Source organism: Corvus kubaryi, unplaced genomic scaffold (assembly GCF_017639235.1).
Source record: "Corvus kubaryi isolate FWS band 111438036 unplaced genomic scaffold, C.kubaryi_AGA036_p1.0 37300, whole genome shotgun sequence".
Lineage (NCBI taxonomy): Eukaryota > Metazoa > Chordata > Aves > Passeriformes > Corvidae > Corvus > Corvus kubaryi.
The window spans coordinates 11,424,737-11,440,635 of record NW_024581093.1 but is presented as its reverse complement, the minus strand read 5'-3'; the positions used below and the strand labels follow the sequence as shown (position 1 = coordinate 11,440,635).

The window sequence follows — 15,899 nt, the reverse complement described above, 5'->3', positions numbered from 1 at the left end:
TTTGCGACAAAATTCTATTGATGTGTCAGTAGGAGACTGGAGAGTTCAGCAATGCTTGAAAAGTCCCATCTGTGGCGAGGAAAGCATAGAGCAATACCCAGGTTTGTAGAAATGTCTTCTTTGCTTGCAGGTGAAAGGCGGCTGTTCTTTTGTGTCAGGTCTTGCCCAGTACTTACCTACAAAAGCTTCTATTGCTGAATCTGAGCACATCCTTGTTTCCACTGACTTGAAACAGAGTAGATTTGAAAGGAAGTACCTGTTTTGATTCATGTTCTGGAAGGTATTCTGTTGTCATTTTTTTATACTTCTTGCATGTCCAGTGTTCTTACTTATTCATTGGGCAAATTTCTTTATCTGGCAAAATGTTTTACATGTTAATTGGCTTTCAAATGGCTATAGAGCTCACACAGATTTGACTAAATCATATTTGTTTGGTGGTTGTTCCTGAAGGTTGTCAGTGCTGTTTCTAACTCATACCTCCAGTGTTGTTTCTTATATATCCTTGCATATCCTAACCTGAGTGACAAATCCTTCTCTTTTTCATCCAAAAACGATGAAGGCTTCTAAGGAAATGAGGCTTTTTCTTGATAAACTGCTGATCAGAGCTCCATGGTTTTAGGGCAACAGTCCAGATCCAGTCCCCATTTGGCTCAGTGTGTTTACCACTGGTGCTTCTGGGAGTGTTGTTTTTTGTGGGTTGTTGCTGTTTCAGGGTTACACCTCTCTTGGTGTGTCATAACAACAAATCTTCAAGAAACACTGACCAAAAAAAGTAAAAGTGATGCTGTAGTACCCAGTGCTCACATAATTCTTAAACATATACACAGGAGCATGTTGAGTTGATCGTTTTTCTACTGTGTGATACCATCCGTGACAGAATCTTCTTCTCCCTCTCAAATCTACCTTCTACATTTTCAGAAGGTTGTTGGAAAAAATTCAAAGGAGGAAAGACACAAAAAGTGGGGACTTTTAAAAAGGGAGGTGCTAGTGGCAGTGGGACAGGGGATTCAAATTGAAACTAGTTTGGAGTTGAATTACTCGTTTCAAAGTAGCACTTGTGGTGGTGCATTATGGATTCTTGGTAAATCAATAAAGTAATGTTGGGGTGTTTCTTTACCTAGCAGAGTTTTGAGAAGAAAGTTCTGTGACCCAGGGGTCATTCATAATTACTAGCAATGCACATCTATGGAGATCAGCCAGGAAGAAACAAATCAATAAGATAGCAATCTCTTTTTTATTAAAATGGGTTAGACTACTGAAAAGACATGTCTCTTCAATTTTCTATCCTGTAAAACTCTTCAATAATATTCAGAGGTAGTTCCAAGCTGACACTGCACCCATTTTTCATCTTTTGAGCATCAGATAACTGAACCACAGCCACGCAGTGTAATTCTGTAGAATAGACATTGTCCTTGGTACTGTTTTTTCATTGACATAATCAGGAGAAGTTACAGAAAGCAAGCTGTGAAGTAATTTTTCTTGGATTTTAATATTTAGTAGCCCAAGACAGGAAAATTTGTTTTACATAATTGTGAATGTATTGCTGCTTAGAAATTAATAGTTATTTTTTGAAAATTAATTCTGCTAACTGGAAAAACAAAGTTGTCTCTCAAAATACCTCTATATCATCACAATTACCCTCAAAATATTTCTGCAAGTATATCAAAGAAGTTTTTTCATTGTTTTTGTTCTGAAATACACTTTTAGAGGGAACTGGGATAGCAAGCCTGTCATCTCTTTCACCTAGTGGTTCACATCAGGCAGAGTGAGTTCCTGCACCCCCAGCCCCATGGTAAAGGAATTCCTCAGGCTGTTTAATGAGCTGTCTGCCTCTCTGGTGCATCACAGTCCAAACCTTCCCACTGTCTAGAGTGTGTTGTCTTTGTTACTGATAGACAAATTCTGATTGAAATACTTGCCCCTGTGCACACCTTCTGACAGCTGCTTCTTCAGGAAAAAACTGGCTAACAGCCAAGTGAAGTAATTGTGCAGTTACCTTCGATATGGAAAATGCATTAAAACATGATGCAAATGTTTTGATTTCTTCTTCATATCTCCTTTGAGTGTCAGTGGTTTCTGAGATTCACTCTTGTTTTCAAGAGCATTATTATACACATGCAAATGGTACCAGTACCAGAATAATTTTTTTTAAGTGAAAAATGGGAGGACTTTAATTATGATGAAAAGCTCAGTAATAACCAGTACAGGTGAGACAGTAGGTATACATGGGAAAGATGTATTAAAAGAGGTCTTCAATTTTATTTACATATTATATATATATATACATATTAATATATTTATACATATGTCAGTTTATTCTGGGTGTTACTGAATAAAGGTGGTGCAACATGGTCTTTTTTTGTGATTAATCCAAATTTGTAGTATACTCTGGGCAAGAAGTTCTAGTTACTCATTTTGCAAAAGTAACACTCTTTTTTTTTTGTCCAGTCTTGCTGTTGATATATCTGGTTTTGCCTGCTTGGTCATTAATAATTGGATAGTATGTTAGTGGTTGGCTCTATTTGCCAGAGGCAGAATCGCTCAGTATGGTTTCTGACACTTTTTCCTGCTTGTAGTGTGAATGCAGTCTGAATGTGTGTATGCAGTTAAGCATTTGCTTTTTGAAGGTAACTGGCTGGCATTTGGCTTTTCTGAGGGGGGGAAAAAAAAAAAAGCAGGTTTTAGTGGGTTCTTTCTCCCTGGAGCAATGGCCTTGGGCACCATGGTGACAGCAGTCAAGTGGCAAAGAAGCTGTGGTCCTGTTACTAAGTTTTAATAAGACTTATGAAATCCTGTTTTCCATCACATCTCTGTGTTTTTGTTTTTATAGCTCTTGGCATTGAATGAACTATATTCATGTTCATGAACCTATTTGAAAAACACTGGTCATTAGTAATTGACAATACAGTTTATTCCTTAATGTTCATTGTTTAGCAGAACACATGTATTGCCTTGGAAACAGTATTACTTAGAGTAGAATGAAATACACAGAGCTAGATGTAGAGTATCTTTAAAAAAAAATTTAATGAATTTTGCCTTGGACAGGTGTATTCTTTTCTCATTTTTCTATGCCTTAATTAAAATGTGAAATGAATAAAAGAAGATTTCTTAATTTTTAAGATGCATGTTTTGAAAAAGAATGCCAAGTGTATTGTGATTAAAGATTATATAGACACTTACAGAGAGACACACAACTTCTGAAGAGTTGTGACCATTCAATTACACAATATGCTCGCGGGAACTGTGTCATTTGCTCAAAGGCAAAAACCCCCATGTAGTACATTTGTATATGAAAATGCTTGAGTTGCCCGGGCAAGGTGCAGTCGGGGTGAGCAGAGCAGCCCTTGGCCAGCGCTGCCCCAGCACTGCCGGGCACCACTGCCCATGCACGAGGCTCCTGGGCTCCCACCCACCAGCAGCACACAGCTTTTGCTCCCTGCTCAGAGCATGCAGGTAGAAAGTTCAAGGAAAGTTTAAGGAATCAACTATTTTTATTCCCTCCCCCCTTGGGGAACATTGTGTATGATTAACTATTAATTTACTCATCGTGTCTCTCTGCAGGATTCATCCCAGGAAGTGAGATTCAAGCTTATGGAAAGGAGTTAGAGATTTGAAAAGGAATAATTAAAAAACCCTCATGCCAAAAACGCTTATCTACACCAATGCAAGTTGATCTGGAGCTTCACGCTTAGAGCTGATGATGAATTGCCCGTGGTTTTGGGGAGGCTAATTATTGCTTTCGATTGTGTTGGAAATCTGAAGTTAGTGCTCATGAGAAGTAAAATCAGAGAACGTGGGTTACTCAGTGTGCCTAAGGATCACAGAGGCAGCAGTGAAACGACAAAACTTCTCTTTGAAGCTGTAGCTTCAGCTGTGTCCTACTCTGTGCACTGGGAACTGAGAGAAATAGCAGCCAGCCTGGGAGAAGATGCCAGCTAAAGGGAAATACTTCTTCAACGACAGCGATGACTGCAGCATGTCAGACCCGCTCTACGAGAAGTACCGCTACACCAGCCAGCAGCATCCCCTCCTGCTGCTGCTGCTCTTCATTGCAATCCTCTTCTGGACTACTCTAATTATAATCTTTTTTGTTACTAATGTGAGTAAACTTCTTTTGTGCGTGTTCAATGTTTCCAGAGATGATAAGGAGTCACTATGACAGCACACTAAATGTTTTTGGCTATATAGTATTTTGAGCCACATGGTATCAGAGTTGCAGTGCGGAAAGAAATCAAGTAACTGTGCGTGTAATGCTGTGCATGTTTTTGAAGGGATGGGAAGAGTGGAGACTGTTTTCAGGCACATGTACGGTTGCTAAAAGGATTGCTCTTTCCTTTCAATATGCTAGGAACAAATCATAATCTGTATTGAATGCTAGCTATGATATTAAGTAAGGGCCAAGGAAGGAACAGGAATGCAAGTTAAAATGTCCTGCATTTCTCGCATTTTTTTAGAGTCATCTAAGAACTATAAAGTATTGTAGTGACTTGGTTATTCGTTAGGTTATTTCCGAGGTGATTTTTTCTTAAAAGATATGTTAATTTCCTTTTTTTTCCTTTTTCTTTTTTTGTTAATAAAAACACAACAGGAATCTCCCAGTATAGTGGGTGATCGGAGGAATCAATATTTATTTAGCAAAGAGCAGTGATCCTATAGGCATAGAAAAGATGCAGCTTTAAGATTTCTTTATGTAGTGTAATTTGATTTTCCATAAAGAAATTTGGTGTTCTACAAGCTCAGCTGTCAGCTGGTAAAAAGATGAGTTGATTTAAAGATAATGTTGTAAAAAGGTAGTAAAGTAGCTGTTATAATCTTTCATTGCCTTCTAACAACGCTTTCCAAACACTGTGCTTCATGATAAAGGGTCTTCAAGTCTCTCTTTAGCAACAAATCAAATCTCACCAATTGCACTTCTGTCCTTTTACTTTTTATTTCTTAGGAAAGGAAAAAAGTAGCAACACTATTTTTAACAATTTATCTCCTGTAAAACTTAGAAAGAGAGCTGTTACACTCCTCTTTAGCAAAGTTGGAACTGTAAATACATTTCTTTGGGTACATCTGCATTATAGATATAGTATAGTTAGAACTTAGTGGTTTGGGGTTTGTCTTTAAAGCTAGTTTGGAAAATAATAATGGTGGAACTGGGGTAGAATGAGTATCTCTAATAGTATTTATTATATTATCTCTGTATGTGTGAATATCAGGAAGATTCATGCTGCCACAGCTAGTCTACTTAGGAACTCAGGTTAACTTATTTTAAAGGCATCCAAGCTGTTTCTAGGATAGTATAGATGCATTTTTCCTTTTTCTAAAGGGGGCATTTGGACCAGCTGTAACCCTTTGTTTTGCTTTTGCAGGAAGCACATTCCCACCTTGCCTTCATCATTGCAGTGTGTGCCGCCCTGGCCGTGTTTACAGTCATGTACTTCCTGCTGTGTATGGAATCCCTGTTTCGGAGATGGCTGACGTTATTTGGAGTGATGATTTGGATCTGCTTCCTCACTGTGGGATATGTATCCCTTTTTGAAAAAGGAAGTGATTACCAGCTGTGGGAACAGGTATGTTGTGTTCATTCCGGTACTTACATGGAACTGGTAGTCAGTTGTGGATGTGTTTGTATGAATGTGTTTGTGTGCTTTATTTTTTCAGAATATTATGACTGTGTAATAACTTTTCTGAGATTTAGGTTAACTTTTAAAAATTGGTTTTGCTGATTTATTGCAGTAAATTTTAGTTGGTGTTCTGTATTACAGTGAGAACACATTTCAGTGAGAAAATTGGATAACTTCATAAATCTATGTGGGAATTGCATATTTAAGTTGTAATTGAACTGTATTTTTATTTAGGATTTTTACTAAACCTTAATTACTATGAATTAATCTCTGAGAGAATTTTTTATTAGTAATACTTGCTTTGATAATTTATATGGGTCAAAGAGATGTTCAAGAATGTATAAAGGACTCCAGAGCTGGGTGTACTCTAGGGAGCAGGTTTTTAAGTCAGTGGGAGAGGTGAAGTGAACAATAAGAGTTAATGACACATCCTGGCATTGCTGGGTGTGGCTAAACTCCATTGCTTGCTATCTCTGACCAGAAGATGGGCGATTTCATGAAGCCAGAAATATCATAATTTGTAGGAAACTCCTCCTAAGATCTCATAATGCAAGCAGAAGAGTTTTAATTAAATAAAAATGACTTTTAATCTTGTTTCACAGACTCTGCCCCTTCCCTTCTTTATTTGAATAAAGAAAGATATAAATTATCAGTTAAACAACCAAAATCTGATTTGCATTATAGCCTGGATCCAGCACTGTATATTTGGAGTTGCTGTTCAGTATTTTTTAACTTAAGGAAGTGCCTATTACCTTAGGAAAATCCCTCAAATGTATTGTTCTTAACTATAAATGCAAATATGTAACAAAGCAAGATTGGGTTTCCTGCTTTCAGTGCTGCAAGCCAGTGTGGTGTTTTCATGTGGTAATAATTCGTTTATATTGATTTTAAGTCTAAAATATAATGACGCCCTACTCTGAAAAGTGAATAGATTAATTTCAGACTTTCACCTCAAGTTATGAATTTATCACTAATTAAAGCTACTGTTTAAATGCAGGTATGGCGTTTGCTTGCCCATGTTTATAGAACTATCACACAGCATTCAGAACATTGTGTGATGGGGGTTGCAAATATGGCAGAAAAAAATGTTTTTACTCCAGCTAAAATAGTAAGATACACAAAGAAAAATATTTTCGTTGAATGAAAACTTTTATTTGTCTGTTTATTGTTGTCCCAGTCAAACTATTTATTCTGGCAAAACATTTAAGGGCAGACTGGACCTTGAGACATCCTCGAAGGAAGCTCTTCTCTGGAATGGCACAAGTTGAGTTGCCATGATGAGATGGAGCTGAGCCAGGAATGCTCCAATACATTCCTCTGATCAGGGTGGTTAGTTTCCATATATATAAGCTAACAGCTGTAAAAGTTCTATAAATATGGATTTAAGTTTTACAGACCTTCTCACTGATCTGGAGTAGTTTAGTGGCCTGTTGTGCATTTTGTAGAATCTGTGCAGCTAAATACATAGTTAGTGGTAATAAAGGTTATTCTCTTGTGGGAGGACCAGGAAGTATTGGTTGGATTTTTGGTTTTTATCAAACACGAAGCAAACATACACATGTGATTGGGTGATGTTAAAATTAGAAAAATATCTTGCAGAAGGTGAGAAATCTGATTCTATTCAGTATTGCTACCCTTACAACACACTGTTCCTGAAGTGTGAGTACAAAGTGCATCCAAAGTGCATCTCCAGCTGTAAAGGATAAGTTCAGGATAAAGGGCAAGGACAACTGAAAAAAATTGTAGCTGATATGTCATGTTAACCCATCTTGTCTGTGAATCTACAGCTGTTAATCCCTCAAAACTCTTAGAACTACCACTGTCCTTATGATTTGAACTGTATTTTGAAATGTCAATATCTAATTGTTCAGCCTGAAATTGAGCAAGAATCCTGCTACTTTGCTCCTATTTCTGTAGTGACTCTTTTATTTTTTTTTTCCTTTTTCTTTCCAAAGGTGCCATTCTTTCTGTTCATGATCTTCACAGTTTATACCATGCTCCCCTTTGGGATGAGAGGTGCTGTCATAATTAGTGTTGTTTCTGCTCTCTCCCATATTATTGTTCTAAGCACTGTGGTAAGCATGACTTCTCAAGAAAATAAGGAATCCATTCTGTTTCAGGTAAGGAAATAACTTGGTTACATAATGAAATACCCTAGTCATGTTACCCTTTGCTTTTGGCATAACTATTCTGTTTAGAAAAGTTCCAAACTTTCACATGGATGTTTCAAGTTCATGGATTTGGAGCTTGGGCCCAAAAAGTCTTGAGCTTTTTGTAAAATTGCAAATTTTTAAACCTATTGTGCGTTTTGTTTTTCTGACCAAAGTGGAAAAAGTAGGATTGTTTTGTTAATTTTTAAACTAAGTTGTTAAAAATATGCCTAACTTAGTCATTCTTCCCAATCTGTGCTCTTTCAGGTGGGCCTTTGTAACTTCGTCAGGCACTACCCACAGGGTGGATCAAAAGGGCCCTTGCTGCCCTGGGGTGTCAGCAGGGCCTGGGAGTGCTGCTCGCTGTGTTCAGGGCTCCCAACACTCATTAACAGGGTGTGTTCAAAGCAGCACCCCAGCTCGTTCTGTGCAGGCCTGTGCCAGACTCCACACAGTGTGCTGATGCATGAGTTTGTGTGCTGGTTTTGCACAAATCAAACACTGGTGCCTGCAAATAAATGTTAAATGGTATAATATGATTTTCTGTTTCATTATTCTGCTGGATGTTTGCACAGGAATGCCTGTGGCTGTGAATGTTAGCTTATATCTGCCAGGTCCATGCTGGCTGATAGCAACACCCTGATTTGTTATGGGATGGGGTAAGAGGAAATGAAACATGGTCTGGGATTGATTGTTTTCATGGGACTAATACATGTGTTAGTGAAGTATCAGTGACTGCCTTGTAGTGGGTAAATATTTTCCTTCTTGTGCAGCTCCTTGCCAATGCAGTAATTTTCCTTTGTGGCAACTTCGTGGGTGCATTTCACAAACGCCAAATGCAGGTTGCTTCGTGGGATTTGTACAGATACACCTTAAAGTGCATTCAGGTGCGAATGAAACTGAAGGTTGAGAAGAGGCAACAAGTGAGTGAGCTAGTTCATGTTATGAATTCCTTGTTTTCGTTTCCTAAGTCTGTATAAATTCATAACGTTGGTGACTAATCCATGTTGAAAGGCTTGGTCTGATCCTTGTGATACCCACCTAGTGTCAAAAATAAGAGCTGTGCCGTGTATAACAAAAGAAGGAAGTTAAAGGGAGGAAGCTGTTCTCTGGGGCTTGTCTACATGAAAATCACAGTATTTGTTACAGGAATGTAATTGCCAGTCATTTTAGTTCCTTTTTTCCTAGAATAAACTGTTCCAGGGACTGGCCTAAGGTAACTTGAGAATCTGCTCTTAATGCCCTGAAATTACATGTAAGGTAATTTTAGCAGTTAGTTTTATGCTTCCCTTGGTCACCTTTTTTTTGCATTGAATTCTAAAGTATTATTTGTTCTTGTATTTTATTGTCTTACAAACTATTTTTCCTTTGGTAGAAGGAGAAAATTGGGTGTGAAGGGAGAAGAAAATCATATAATAGATTTCCGTATTTATTTCCATAAACTCCAGTGGTATTCAAAGAATAAGCAAGGAACATGAATTTCTTGCTGAGGAAGGATTGTAGAGAGGTATCAAAGCTGAAACTGGGGAACCTTTCCTGGTTTAAATAGAGTTAAGAAGAGCTCTACAAGGCTGATGTGTACCGTGTTCTCTGCCCACCAGTTATTAGATAAAAGGAAGAGGCTGAAAGGTGACTGACCTGATCAAACTGAGAAGAAGAAAATGCCACACTGCTAGTTCTATCTGTTCTCTGATGCTAATCTTGGGAGATGAGATGACAAATATGCATGAAAGCCCTGGCAGAATTTCCCCATGCAGCTGCCAGGGAAGCCTCTGATCACCTTATGCAGGCAGTGTGCTCTCATTTCCTGGGCAATGTGCTCACTTCCATGGGTGTTCAGGATTTTGATTTTGGGAATTTTTTTTTTTTTAATGGTTGCTTGTTTGAAGTGTAAATGTGCTTAAGTCTATGGAGAGCTTTCTTTTCATCCGTGTTGCAATTTGTCAGGCAATTCTGAGTATCCTTTTTGCCACCCACTTCCTCTCTGTGAAAAAGGTGTGAGAACTGCAATTCAGGGTTCCTCATTGCTTCCTTGAAAACTGAGAGATGTGTCAGCCTCCCATGGCCCTGTTATATTCCCTGGGATTCGGCTGCCAGTTTAAATTCTTTCCCAGTGTTGACTCTCCTAGTACCAAAACAGTAGATAAGGGAAAGGAGGTGTTTCTTTTTCTGGGATCAGTCTCAAACTAAACTGCTGCCTTGCGTAGATAAGTACTTTGTGCTCAAGGGCTACCTCTTCCCACTGTGATGCTGGGGTATTTCTTCTTGGTGGCAGGCACTAATCAAGTAACCCTGGCAGCTTACTGATGTCTGCACATGGCAGTATTCAGGAAAAGGGGACAAGGATTTGTCTCCAGGGGACAGCATTTAGCATTTTACTTGGCTGCACAATGTGTTAATCTTGCTGTTGATGTTGTCCAAAAAAGTTCCTGCTTGTAGCTGCTCCACACATTTCCATCTCTGGGATGGGAGAGCCCTTCCTGGCTCAAAGTATTCTCTTTTTGTCATCCTCTTCTGCCCAGCAAGTTACCAGGGTCTTCTTTGAAGAATGGGCTCTTGAATCAGAGTCAGTGTAAAATGGTGCCCTGAGTAGTCAAACAATGGAAGTGCATGTGGAGGAGTCTGTTTCTCGTTGAGTTCAAAAGACTTCATTTCAGTGGCACTGTTTCCTGGTTCACTTAAGCTATAGCAGCATGTAGCTGACACTTTTGTATCTGTTGCTGCTTTTCCAGCATTTGAGAATTTACAAATATTTTTAATACTGAATAGATTGTTAGGTACAGAACATAAGCTTTTATAGAAGCTTTATAGGACAATGCCAATGTAACACTGAGATTAGTGGACAAAACAAAATGTAATTTATCCAGAAAATCTGGTACTGAATACTGAATTTTTCTGTGTGTATGTTTCATGGTTACAAGGGGGTGTCACACCTAGGCCACAAGGAGCAAAAGAAAGAATATGCAACATCCTTGCATAATTGTAAAATCAATAACTTGGAGAACAGCAATGTAAGAGTGTCTTCTGGAAAACCTGACATGCATTACTCAAATAAAGGCGTTTTCGGTTTTGGTTTTTTTAAATGCCTTCTTGCAGTCAATAAAATTCTGCAGTTTCAAACTGCACTGTGTTAATAATTTTGCATAATTGTTTTCACCCCATTCTTTTTAGGAAAATTTGCTTTTATCCATCCTGCCTGCTCATATCTCTATGGAAATGAAGCTGGCAATCATTGAGCGACTGAAGGAAACTAATGATAACAGGCAAATGCATGACAACAACTTCCACAGTTTATATGTAAAAAGGCACCAAAATGTTAGGTAAGTGGAAACTCTAGAACTAATTGTATTAATATAAATTTCTGATTCTTATCAGTTCATATGATCCAATGAAATTAAAATTTGAAGGCAGAATTTCAGGCTGAAGTGAGCTTCTTTCCCATTATAATGTGTGTTGAACTGGTGTGCTGTCTTCTAAATCAGGGGAGATACTTGAACCCTTTTTGCTGGAGTTGTTTCCCAAAGAGGAGAGAGGTGCTTTCTCTTAAATGCATTTCAGTAGTTATGCTGACTGTGGAATTGACATATCTTCATATTTCACTTTTCCTGCTTTTTCCTTTTGCTCTTGTCTAGCATTCTTTATGCAGACATCGTAGGATTCACTCGCCTTGCCAGTGACTGCTCTCCTAAGGAACTTGTAGTGATGCTGAATGAACTCTTTGGAAAGTTTGATCAAATTGCAAAGGTAGGTTTACAGTTTGTGCTGTAGGAAAAAGGCCTTTGGAAAAAGAAGTCTTTTTGCACAACAGGAGGCAGCGGGGTGTCAGTCCTGAAGTCAGAAAGGCAAGATGCTTTGGCTTTAAAGCTAACTAGCCAAATCACATTAAAACAAAATGTAAAACAAAAAATGGGAGATTTAGCAAGCTGCTACTGTAATTCCAGTTCTTGGGTTTGGAGGTTTATCTGTATCATTTAGGAAATTGTCTGATGGTGATTGCAACAGGGCTATAGGAGGTTCTGTGTACAAACTCCACTCAGGAGCTCTACTGTGTTCAGCTTGAAGGTTAGTTTGACTCCACAAATGGAGAACTCTCAGATACACATTTAAATTCATGAATTCAGAGGCATCAGGCAAAGAGTTCATTAGCTTATGAGTGAGCTAAAGAAAGCTTTCTGTTACTAATGGATACTTAGAAAAAGTGAAAGAATGGGGAGTAGTTTAAAATGGTCCCTATTAAGACACACCCTCAGTACTGACCCTTGAGCCTGGCAGGAATTGTTACCACTTCCAGGTGCTGCTTGAGGTTAATTTTTTGCAGCTGTAATCACAAACTCAGGTTTTTATTTCTCACATTACAGGGACTGTATTACCTACATGTTTGTGTGTTGCATTTGTGAAATCCTAAACATTTGTCAGAAAAAACTGGAAAACTGTAACATTATTAATGTAGCAGAGGAGTGAAATTGCTGTAATTAAACCCTTGTGGATGTCATTGAATAAATCCTTAAATATATCACTGATTAAAACCTGACTAAAATGCTGGTAACAATTTTGACTAAATGACATGGCTAATCTTTGTGTTTGTTTGAATTCAGTTGCTGTTAAGTGTTCAAGTCCTGACAAATAAGAGTTATACTATATCTATTGCAATTGTATTGTTTTGAAGCACCTGTAAAGTTTTGTCATCTTAGTTGCCAAATGGCAAAATTTCTTTTAATGCTGTATAGAAGCTGAGGTTAAACACATTTGGTCAGGTTTTGTAACTGTTTTGCAGATAGAAAAATAGAAAAAATTCTAAATTTTGAGTGTTATGTTTTAATTTCTCACTCCTGTCTGCAAATTGCACTGTAATGTCTGGATTTAGTGAGTCAAGGTCTTTTGCAACTCTGTGGTTGAGCTGTGAGAAGAGGTTCCTGCTTTTTGTGCTATTTTTGTTCTGCCAGAGAGCGTTCTGTCATCTTTTCCATAATGTACAAGTGCTGCAAGCTCCAGTTTACCCAATAAAAATTGATGGCTAAGCTGGACACTGAGCTGGATGCTGAAGTACAGCAGCTCTAATCCAGGGCTGGGTTTCCCTGCTGATCCCTCTAAGCTTGTCACTTGTGCACTGCTCAGAACCCACTGGGATGGATTAAGATGTGGAGAATGATGGATGTTCTGTTAAGGCTTTAACTGACAAGGGAGAACAGCTCAGTTTGGGAAATTGTCACACATTTGGGCTGATTTTGGAGTTGGTTTAGGAACTGCTGGGGTGTTCCCACAGCAGGTAGGGTTGAACAGCTGGAGATATTGGCTGGCCCAAATTAAGCCATCTCTGCTCATCAGTCAAATACAACACAGCCTTGCAGAATTAGTCCTGGCTTGCTTGCAACCTTTGTAGTTAAAATTATTCAGTAAAGTGTTAACAAAAGACAGTGTGTGAGAGACTTTTTGCTCTCTCCTGCCAGTCATTGGCAGCAGTATCCTCTGTTGCACAGTTAGGAAAGGTTTTTTTTGCTGTATTGTGGGGTTTTTTTATTAGCAATAGCAAACTGTAGTGTGTGCCAGCTTCCTCTTCAGTCATATTTGAAACAACAAAAAAACCCCATTTTGCATCTGCACAGCTACCAGATTGGGCATCTGAATTCCTAAGTTTTTCCTCAGTGCTGGGAGGTTTTATGACACCTCACACTGTTACTTATGAGGCTGCCTTGTAAAAATAGAGGGAAAACTGCCCACAATTCAAATGAAGGTGAAGATTAAAAGATAGATAAATAGATGTCATTCTTCAGATGATAAATTCTATGACAGTTTTATCTTATTTATAGTTTTTCAATTGCTTCCAAGAAAAAGGTGAGAAACTAACAAGGTGGTTCTATTTCAGAAATGCTTTAAGTCATCTTCTTTTTTCTCTCCAGTGAGCGATGTCCAGGCATTCACATGTGGGGAAAAAGAATTAAGCTTTGTTTCAACAAGGACTGAACAAAGCCTGACTTTTCAAACCAGAGCCTTTGGAGCTCTTGGCCTACTTCCAGTCAATTTTTTCCTGTTAAAAAAGTTTGCTGTAATTTTGCAGGAGAATGAATGCATGAGAATAAAAATCCTGGGAGACTGTTACTACTGTGTCTCAGGCCTGCCTGTGTCCTTACCAGTTCATGCCAGGAACTGTGTTAAAATGGGGCTCGACATGTGTGAAGCAATAAAGTAAGTATTACACAGAAGGCTGTTTAAAATATAGATACTGTGAAGATATTGAATAAAGTAATTAGTTTTCTTGTCAACATTCAAAGTGCATTTATTAGCTGTAGTTGGATAGTTCTGATCATAAGTTTGTCTCATCTTTGCACCAAGTGTATGATGAGACTAAAGTTTAACAGATCTCCAGAAGGAGAAGAGAAAATGAAAAGTCTCCTGCTCTAATCCCCTCATGTCTCCCCAGGCAGGTGAGAGAAGCCACGGGAGTGGACATCAACATGAGGGTCGGGATTCACTCCGGGAACGTGCTGTGCGGGGTGATCGGCCTGCGGAAGTGGCAGTACGACGTGTGGTCACACGACGTGTCCCTGGCCAACCGCATGGAATCCGCCGGAGTGCCGGGGTGAGGATCCTCCCTGCCGGGGCTGAATCGCTCTGTCATGGGCCTGGAATCTGTAACTGTGCCATGACACAAATCCTCATCATGGCATGGTGGAAATAGGACAAATGTGTACTTAGCAGAGCTGTAAAACGTTAATATTTTCTGACTGTGTTTTCAATGGGCTATAAAATTCTATTCTTAGGCAAGTGACTGCTTCTTGACCTTCCCTTCATTGGAGAAACATGTGCATCTTCAGCAGGGCATTATGTTGACTTAGCTAATCCATGCTGTACATGGGGATAATTGTACATTTGTGAGTTTAGATAAAGAACAGTTGTGCGTCTTAGGTCAACAAGGCTAAGCTGTGTCTTTACCCAGTGTTTCTGCTAATGTATTGATTAGTCCCACCTGCTTTGTATCAGCTCTATATTCACCAGCCCCACCACTCAAACCCTACAAATGACTCCAAAATTAAAATGCATCAGGGAGTATCCCAGCAGGGAGAGTCTGAGCTGTTGTTTGTTGTGCATTTGCCATGGGCAGAACGAAGGGAAGGGAGTGGTGCTGAATTGGAGAGCTGAATGTAACTTGCCATGTGCTGCTCAGTAATACAAGGATTGGGTTTGAGGTTGGTCTCTTGCATCCTTTTTAAGATGCTCATGGAAAAGAACAAGTATAAATGTTTTTCAAACACCCCAGCATTTGCATTTTTCTCATTTAGGAAAGTATACTCTTTTTCTGTTTTCTAAGTTAAATTTGAGAATTAGAATTCATCTAAGAACCCCTTTCTTTCTTTCTTATTTTGGTAGTTTGCACAAAAAAAGGCCATTATAAGACTTTTCCTTTTTTCGTTCCCAAATCAGACCATGATTTTTTTTGGTTTCATGGTAGTCTGTGCAAATTAGATTTTTTTGGTGAGTGGTTCTAATCAGTGACATTGTAGTATTTCTTATTATTTCTATACCTCAGACAGCTTGTAGGTATATGCTTGTAACTTAGAAATTAAAGTGATTTATCAAGTGATAAGGGCTTATGAATATCAAAATACTTCATTGCATTGGCGACTGAAACGGAAAGAAAACTACTTGGAGCTTGGTTAACAGTTCCAACATCAGCCAGGCTGAAGGGTTTGGTGTGTTGATTCAGTGTGATTAAACAAGAATACAGAGTTGTAAAGTTTCTTTTGTTGGTAAAGCAAACAACATGACTCTGAATATGGCACAAAAACATACTTTGTTAGTCACGTTTAGGACCTTTGCCTAATCTTGAAAACTCTGATTATTCCCTTATGGTTGTCAGGTTTATAGTTGATAAGCTGGTAAAGAATTAAGCTAGTTTAGGTTGTCATGCTGATTCAGAAACATTACCCTTATTACTTCCTATACCTGTGTAGTACTCGCTTATCTTGTGCTTTAAAACTGGCCAGAGGAAACACCTTCCACTTGTGGAAGACTGAGCCTGACAGGGTAGAAGGGGTATTATTCACTATGCAAATGTTATATTATACTTGTTTCCTGCTCTGCAGGGAAATTATTTGTTGGGGAGTCCTCATTCCAATGTTAGCAATGTTAGCTCCTTTGG

General features: G+C 38.7%; 1 protein-coding gene across 5 annotated transcripts in view; it reads left to right on the top strand.

Annotated features, from left to right (window-relative positions):
• The window catches only part of ADCY7 (adenylate cyclase 7), a 60,548-nt gene that overhangs the window by 23,944 nt on the left and 20,705 nt on the right, over positions 1–15,899 (top strand). For all 5 annotated transcript variants that reach the window (XM_042027531.1, XM_042027530.1, XM_042027526.1 and 2 more), the window contains 8 exons: positions 3,562–4,099; positions 5,358–5,558; positions 7,568–7,732; positions 8,536–8,685; positions 10,934–11,082; positions 11,395–11,506; positions 13,818–13,945; positions 14,181–14,339. In XM_042027531.1, the coding sequence (XP_041883465.1) occupies positions 3,929–4,099; positions 5,358–5,558; positions 7,568–7,732; positions 8,536–8,685; positions 10,934–11,082; positions 11,395–11,506; positions 13,818–13,945; positions 14,181–14,339 (1,235 nt within the window). In that variant the 5' untranslated portion in view covers positions 3,562–3,928. The remainder of the gene's footprint in view (positions 1–3,561; positions 4,100–5,357; positions 5,559–7,567; positions 7,733–8,535; positions 8,686–10,933; positions 11,083–11,394; positions 11,507–13,817; positions 13,946–14,180; positions 14,340–15,899) is intronic.